This window comes from Eulemur rufifrons, chromosome 7 (assembly GCF_041146395.1).
Source record: "Eulemur rufifrons isolate Redbay chromosome 7, OSU_ERuf_1, whole genome shotgun sequence".
NCBI lineage: Eukaryota > Metazoa > Chordata > Mammalia > Primates > Lemuridae > Eulemur > Eulemur rufifrons.
The window spans coordinates 68,614,532-68,623,288 of record NC_090989.1 but is presented as its reverse complement, the minus strand read 5'-3'; the positions used below and the strand labels follow the sequence as shown (position 1 = coordinate 68,623,288).

The 8,757-nt window shown below is 41.9% G+C and overlaps 1 protein-coding gene across 1 annotated transcript; it reads left to right on the top strand.

Moving 5' to 3' along the window:
* Positions 1-3,225: 3,225 nt before the first annotated feature.
* On the top strand, positions 3,226-8,542 carry SMCO1 (single-pass membrane protein with coiled-coil domains 1). The gene is made up of 3 exons (XM_069471988.1): positions 3,226-3,275; positions 7,570-7,719; positions 8,104-8,542. The coding sequence occupies exons 1-3, from the start codon at positions 3,226-3,228 to the stop codon at positions 8,540-8,542; spliced, it is 639 nt and encodes a 212-aa protein (XP_069328089.1).
* Positions 8,543-8,757: the final 215 nt, after the last annotated feature.

Sequence of the window (8,757 nt, the reverse complement as noted above, 5' to 3'; positions counted from 1 at the left end):
ATCTTGAACATCTGTAAAGGAAACAACAAACTTTTTTTTTCTCTACTAACACTCAACACAGAACACTCCAGTGACCAGATTGGGGGTGGGGAGAGGTTCCCCACAAACCAAGTGATTCTCCAGCAGACACCAACTGGGTGTCCTATAATTCAATTCAATTCTTATACTGTCTACCTGAAGTCAGATCCCACAGGTTAAGGGCTTAGTCCCGGCCGGGCACGGTGGCTCACGCCTGTAATCCTAGCACTCTGGGAGGCCGAGGTGGGCGGATCGTTTGAGCTCAGGAGTTCGAGACCAGCCTGAGCAAGAGCGAGACCCCACCTCTACTAAAAATAGAAAGAAGTTATATGGACAGCTAAAAAATATATATAGAAAAAAAATTAGCCGGGCATGGTGGTGCATGCCTGTAGTCCCAGCTACTCGGGAGGCTGAGACAGGAGGATCGCTTGAGCTCAGGAGTTTGAGGTTGCTGTGAGCGAGGCTGACGCCACGGCACTCACTCTAGCCTGGGCAACAGAGTGAGACTCTGTCTCAAAAAAAAAAAAAAAAAAAAAAAAAAAGAGCTTAGTCCCATAAGATTGCCCTTATTAAAAGAAAAACCTTGGACACATTAAATTTAACAGAGTTTAATTGACCAAAGAATGATTTGTGGATCAGTCATCCCTCAAAAGCAGAACAGAGAACGCTGGTCTGCAATGAGGTCAGACAGTGTTTATAGACAGAAAACAGGAAAAATGTAGAGACAGCTTGATTTTGATTGGTTACAGCTCAGTGTTTGCCATACGCATTTGCCATTTGAACATGGTCTGATCAGTTAGCTGGGTGGGATTGAAGCTTGGCTGCTGTGATTAGCTGAGACTCAGCTACTTGATGCAAAAATATACTCCAAATTAGGCTTTCAGTTAGTTTACATATTAAGTTAGGTTGCAGTTCCTTAAGTAAGGCCTCAAGTACAGAGGCATCCTCAGGCCAAATTTAGTTCAACTTAACATCCTCCACTTCAGAAGCCGATCACAAGTAGTAGGTTGTCATGTATACATACTTCTCACCTTCCAGCTATAAATCAGAGTTCCCACTACTCTCTCCTTAGGTTGGACTAATTTGCTAGGACAGCTCACAGAATTCAGGGAAACACTTCCATTTACTGGTTTATTATAAAGGATAGTATAAAGGATACAAAGAACAGCCAGATTTAGGGATGCATAGGGCAAAGTATGGGGAGGCATGGAGCTTCTATGCCTTCCCTGGGGCACCCCTTACCAGGACCTCCATACATTCATCTACTGAGAAGCTCATGAAACTTCATTATCCAAGACTTTTTATGGACCTTAATCTCTAGCGCCCTCACCCCCCTTGCAGGAGGTCAGTGGGTGGGGTTATAATAGCTTTGTCTTTCTGGTGACCAGCCCCATCCATAGGCTATCTAGGCGCCCCACCCTAAATCACCTCATTAGCATAAACTCAGATGTGACCTAAAGGGATCATTAGGAATAATAAAAGACATTCCTATAATTTTCAAGAGTTTAGGAGCTTTGTGACAGGAGCAGGGACAAAGACCAAATATATTTCATACTATACCACAACATCACTGCTGGATTAATTTTACAGAACCAATAGCTCACGTATGTCCAAACTCCTTACCAGGCTATCTGGAAGCCCCTCTGTTGTAATCCTTGTTTACTGTCTCCTTGCTGTGTGTCCTCCTTACTTGAGGACAAGGATTTTACCTTACTCATCACTGTTTTCCCAGTGCCTAGAACAGTGCAGTTCATTCAATCATAGGTTTTACCCATTCAATTCATATTTCTGCTGTTCAGTGCCCATCTCTATTGATATGGGGGAAATTAAAAAACAAAAGAAAAAAGAAGACAAAAAAATTTATGGCGTTCAGTAAAATTGAAAAACTGAATAAATTATTTAATAAATGAACAAATACATGACCTGGCTCTTAGCAGTTTAAATGTTGCTGTTGTTTTCTTTTTTTCACTTGAATCTTTTGCTCAGAACATACCCACTCATTGTTCCCTGAACACATCATTTACTTTGCCATCTCTGTGATTTTGCCCACGCATTTCTCCAGTTTGTAATATCCTTCACATATTCTCTGATAATCAAAGACCTATATTTTCCTTTAAGGTCAAGCCAAGGCCGGGCGCAGTGGCTCACGCCTGTAATCCTAGCACTCTGGGAGGCCAAGGCGGGTGGATCGCTCAAGGTCAGGAGTTCAAGACCAGCCTGAGCAAGAGCGAGACCCCGTCTCTACTAAAAACATAGAAAGAAATTATCTGGCCAACTAAAATATATATAGAAAAAATTAGCCGGTCATGGTGGCGCGTGCCTGTAGTCCCAGCTACTCAGGAGACTGAGGCAGGAGGATCGCTTGAGCCCAGGAGTCTGAGGTTGCTGTGAGCTAGGCTGACACCACGGCACTCTAGCCTGGGCAACAGAGCGAGACTCTGTCTCAAAAAAAAAAAAAAAAAAAGGTCAAGCCAAGACCCACCTTCGGTGTGAGCACTTCCCTAATGACCCAAGGTTTCAAGGAGCTACTCTCTCATCTTTTATGATTTTTATGGTATGTTCCTACTTAGCACACAGCATTTTATAGACTTTTTCTTTTTAAGTATATGTTCTTTCTTCCCAATTAGATTTTAGATTCCATGAAAACAGGAATGTCTGTTTTTATATTCAATGTCAAATCTGGTACTAGAAATTGTCAATAAGTATTTAGCAGTTCCCAATGATTGCTAGTTAGATTTTTAGCTTTGATATTGTCATCATAAAAGATCTGAGGCACTCTGTAAACCCAATTTAGGTTGTAACTGAATAATGAGGCTCTTAAAATATGAGACTAACATTTCCATCAAATTTAATCCCAGTATATGTATACATTTGTATATCTGTGTATGCATTTATCAGAATACACACTCATAATTATATATGGTAGTTGATCTATGTTGATGCACTATGGCTCAATTTTCGAAGGCAAATGTTATAGTGCATTCCAGGACACCTGTGTTTACACTGTCAGTCACTTGAAACTATATTTGGATGTACAAGCTATTAAAAGCTTCTTGTACCGAGTGACCTTTCAGGCAGAATTTAGATCCAATGCTCAGGCTACTGCTGCCTGTTGCTGAGTAGAAAACAGCAGAAAACCCTGGATTCAAACATCTCTTGGGTTTTTGTTTTGCTTTGTTTTGTTTTCTTTCATTTTGCCTTGAGAAGATGAACAATGAAACCACAACCCTGATGTCCTTGAAGGAGGCAATGAAAAGGTTGCTAAGGGCTACAGGGAGGGAACAAGTATGGGTCTGCCATTCTGGGAAGAGGGTACGATAAGAAGAATGAATAATAGCCATAAGTAAAGAACTACAGACATGCTAATTAGAATTCTGTCTCTGTAAAAGTGGTTTAAGGCTTCCAGTTCCAAAAAATATGTAAATTAAAGAAAAATCTGCCTCCAGGTACTGTAACTCCATTCAACTTATGCATGTGATAGATGCTGGGTTTACAAAAATAAGTAAAATGTGGTTTTTGCCCTCAAGGAGCTCACAGACTGTAAGAATGACAGAAATATTCAAAAATACTTAAAATGTAATGTGATTAACCTTATCATGGTGATGTTCCCGAAGGGATGTGGGAACATGAAGGGAGGATCTATAAATTTTGCCTTTGACACTAGGAAAAGGAACCCTTCAAAGAGGGACATTCAAGTTGGATCTTAAATGCAAGTAGGAGTTTATGAGGAAGAAAAATATGGGAAAGTATTCTAGGCTGAGCAAACAGTACTTGTAAGCCATGTGTAAGCTTGGAGTCACCTCCTGTATTCAGTTACCAGCTAGATACCTCACATAACTGCTGACTAGGACATGTGACAGGACTGGCAAAAGATGGGGTAAAGGGACAAGGGCTTTATGATTCTTGCTAAAGAAATACGATGTGGCTCTGAAGAGATCACTGGGCAAGTCAGGGTGGCATAAAAGGTTTATAATCAGTTGAGTTACCTGATCAGAATTGTCTTTTAGAAGAATGTGTCCGGTGGATGGATTGAGACTGAAAGCAAGGGTCCAGTTAGGCTACTGTAATCCCAGTTCCCAGTGAAAGATTATGCGAAACTCATTTAGTGGAGTGGGGACAAGGAGAAGTGGATGGATTAGAGAGACGTTAATGGGGGAAGGAAAAAATGTTGAGAATTATTCTGAGATTTCTAGTTCAAGCAACTGGATAGACGGTGAAGTATTTAACTGGGCTAGGAAATTGTAAAAAAACAAATTGCGCTCAGATTTGCATGTTGTTTCAGATTAATCTGGAATGGTCTGGGAATGTCCTTTGGTGAGAGGCTTCCAAAGAACTGCTGCAATTGTAAATTTTTATACTGATTGACAAGCTAGAGTTCAAGCTAGAGATGACCTATAAGCGATACAATCTTCAACGCTGTTTGAGGAAGGCATCTTCCCTTCCAAGAGCAACTGCATTTAGGATTCGCTGTCCTTCCTCCAGACAGCCTCCTGGCCCCACCTGCTGCTCACAGCACCTCTGACCTGGGCTTCCTTGGTTTCTGCCCTGCTGGCCACCCTCTGAGCCTTCAAGACAGTGGCGTGCTTGGGGTCCCAGCCCGTGGGAGCTGAGAAAGGGCCGCTTGAGCCCAAGAGATCACCCCGGACAAAAGTGAGAACGCTGTCTTACTAAAGTATCAAAAATAAAAACTATTGTGTGAAAAAAAAATACAATCTTCAAGGTCTAAAAGTTAATACAAACAGTATGCCAGTCGACATGGTTTTGACTTGTAGATAGAGATTGCTGGTATATCAGGTCATGCAGATTAATACTCCTATAAAACACACATTTCATACTGAGTCTTGTTTATCTGTAAATAAATCCAAAGCAGTGAGAAAATTCCCCCATAGTAATTTCTGAAGATGGGGGCCAGTAGTGGGTTCAGCTTAGGACCCAGATGGAGATGTGCAAAACACATAGTTGAAAATACAGGTCTAGAGCTTAGGAGGATGGTAGTATCTGAAGCTAATTAAGAGAGAAATTGAGGACTAAGAAGAAAAAATGGTCAAGAATACAGCCCTGGACAACCACAAAGGCATTCAGGTCATTGGGGTCATAGAAGCGTGGGGAGGTGGCATGTGTGTTAGTGCATCACTTCCTTGATGAAAGATAATGTGGGTGGATCAATAAGTGAGTTATGTTACTGCAGTTCTTTCTGGTTAACTAGACATAAATGGTGCCATGGCACCCTGTGATGATCACGGCTGTTTAGAACTACTCAAACCCCCATTTTGGGTTACACAGCTGAGCATCTCATTCTAATCACAGATGTCAATCATATCAGAAACATTTTATTACCGCTGTGTAAGGCCTTTGCTAGGTATTGGGGGACAAGCATAAAGATATTTTGGAAATGGTCTCTGAGCTCCTCCCACCAAGAACTTACAATTTAGTTCATGAAAAGCTAACTCTAAAAATAAAGCAGAGAGTGGGGAGCGATGGGTGGTAGAAGTAGTCCCTGTGAGAGAGAGGTCCAGGGGCAAGGACATCTCCAGGTAGAGAGGGGATTCAAGAAGGCAATGGAGGCGGGCACCGTGGCTCACGCCTGTAATCCTAGCACTCTGGGAGGCCGAGGTGGGAGGATCGCTTGAGGTCAGGGGTTCAAGACCAACCTGAGCAAGAGCAAGACCCCGTCTCTACTAAAAATAAAAAGAAATTATCTGGACAGCTAAAAATATATATAGAGAAAAATTAGTTGGGCATGGTGGCGCATGCCTGTAGTCCCAGCTACTCGGAAGGCTGAGGCAGAAGGATTGCTTGAGCCCAGGAGTTTGAGGTTGCTGTGAGCTAGACTGACGCCACGGCACTCTAGCCCAGGCAACAGAGTGAGACTCTGTCTCAAAAAAAAAAAAAAAAAAAAAAAAGAAGAAGGCAATGGAATTTGGGCTGATACTTGAGAAAGGATAGGATTTGGACAGTTAGAATAGGGTAGAAAAAAGTCACATTAGTATATTACCGGTCCCAGCACTAGCTAGCTTTATGACATTATATCTCAGTCTTTTTGAGATTCAATTTAAAGAAATTGAGTAAAATAGTAAACATAACTGTAAAATAGTAAAAATAACTGTTTTACTTCTTATGGTTGTGAGAATCAAAGTAGTATTTATATAAAATATTCTTTAAAGTATAAAGTATAATACAAAGACAAGTCATGGCAGATAATTCAAGTAATTAGATGATTCAAAAGTCTGGCAATATGGCCGGGCACGGTGGCTCACGCCTGTAATCCTAGCACTCTGGGAGGCTGAGGCTGAGGATCACTTGAGCTCAGGAGTTCGAGACCAGCCTGAGCAAGAGCGAGACCCCGTCTCTACTAAAAATAGAAAGAAATTAGTCAAACAACTAAAAATTTAGAGAAAAAATTAGCTGGGCATGGTGATGCATGCCTGTAGTCCCAGCTACTTGGGAGGCTGAGGCAGGAGGATCGCTTGAGCCCAGGAGTTTGAGGTTGCTGTGAGCTAGGCTGACGCCACGGCACTCTAGCCCAGACAACAGAGTGAGACTCTGTCTCAAAAAATAAAACAAAAAAACAAGAAAACAAAAAACAAAACAAAACAAAACTCTGGCAATATAAGGAATGAAAGAACAAGGATGATGGCTAAAGAAAAGGGCAAATGAGAACATCTGTTCATAAATTTAAATTTAAATAGTTGCCCAGGCTGGATGTAGTGGCTCACACCTGTAATCTCAGCACTTTGGGAGGCTAAGGCAGGAGGATCACTTGAAGAGAGGAGCTAGACACCAGCCTGGGCAACATAGTAAGACCTTGTCTATGTCTCTACAAAAAAAAAGATTCTCCGGGTCTGGTGAAGTGCGCCTGTTGTCCCTGCTACTCAGGAGGCTGAGGCAGGAGGATCGTTTGAGCTCAGGAGTTCAAGGCTCCAGCTTTGGAGACAGAGCAAGACCCTGTTCCTAAAAAATAAATAAATAATCACCCAAGTTTGGTAGTGGTTCTAAATCAGGAGTCCCCAACCTTTTTGGCACCAGGGACTGGTTTTGTGGTAGATAATTTTTCCACGGGCCCGGGGCGGGGAGGGGGTTTCGGGATGATTAAAAACCATTATATTTATTGTGCAGTCAAACCTCTCTGCTAATGATAATCTGTATTTGCAGCTGCTCCCTAGCACTAGCATCACTGCCTCAGCTCCACCTCAGATCATCAGGCGTGAGATTCTCATAAGGAGCAGGCAACCTAGATCCCTCGCATGCACAGTTTACAGTAGGGTTCGAGATTCTATGAGAATCTAATGCTGCTGCTGATCTGACAGGAGGTGGACGTTATGAGGTGATGATTCTAGTGATAGGGAGCAGCTAGCTGTAAATACAGATGAAGCTTCGCCACCTGCTGCTCACCTGCTGTGTGGCCTAATAGGCCACCAGTACCGGTGGGTGGTACTTGTGGCACCGAGCTTGGGGACCACAGTTCTAAATAATTCGTTGAGCCTTAGCTTAGAGCAAAACCTTAGTTTTGTCCCCTGACCTAAACTAACACTTGATTGTTTTATCCTATAGAGTAGACCACAAACTACAAGCTTTAGAAGCACAGTTTAAAGAACTGGACTTCACTAAGGATAATCTGACGCAGAAATTTGAACATCATAGCAAGACTCTGGCAAGCCAAGCAGCCCAAGATGAGATGTGGACAGCAGTTCTGGCACTCAGGTGAGTATCGACTGAGAAATCAGTGGAATTTTGTGGCTTTGTGACAGCTTCCAGTGGTCATTCCAAAATTGAATTTCTTAATATGGTTCCAACAATGCATTGTGAAGAAATTACATTTTATTGGTTTCATTTATTCAAAAAAGATTAATTTGAGCAGGCATTGTGGTGGATAATGTAACTCCTTTGCCATTGAAGAACTTACAGTGTAGGTGGCCTGAGAACTCAGCTATCCACTTTAGTGCAGACTCTAAATCAAAAGCAAGTATTTCTAAATCACAACAACTGGTTCTCCTAGTGGGTTTGTATTGAGTTATCCTAATAGAATTTATTTTCTTTGTTCATAAAGTGTTCAACAGCTTAAGAAGCTCTCTGTATTTTTCATAGGTTCACTTCAATGGAATTGAATATTCTATACAGCTACGTCATTGAAGTACTTATCTGCTTGCACACTCGTGTGCTTGAGAAGCTGCCGGACCTGGTGACAGGTCTTCCCACCTTAGCCTCTGTCCTTAGACGAAAAGTCAAGAACAAGCGCATTAGGGTTGTGTGGGAGTCTGTCCTGGAGGAGTGTGGGCTGCAAGAAGGAGATGTCACAGCACTTTGTACCTTCTTTATTGCACATGGTAACAAGGCAGAACACTATGCTGCTAAAGTGAGACAGATGTACATCAGGGACGTCACGTTCATGATTACTAACATGGTAAAGAATCAGGCTCTACAGGATGGCTTGCTGAAGGCTGTTCAGATCATTGAGAAGGGGAAAGCAGTGAGGACTCCTGAAGAGCAAAAATCATCCCTGAAAGAGTTGATACCTCAGTCATAAACTAATCTGTCACACTATGACCCAGTGATTCCACTTCTAGTAATTTATCTTGCAAATGGCAAAACGTACGCTTAATGTATATATTATAGGCTTATTTTTATAGCAAAAAGTGAGACAAATTGACATAATGGATATTTTCCATATAGCCATATACAAGAATGAAGAAGCTCTTTGTGTAATGATATGACGTTATCATGAAGATGTACTGTTGTTTT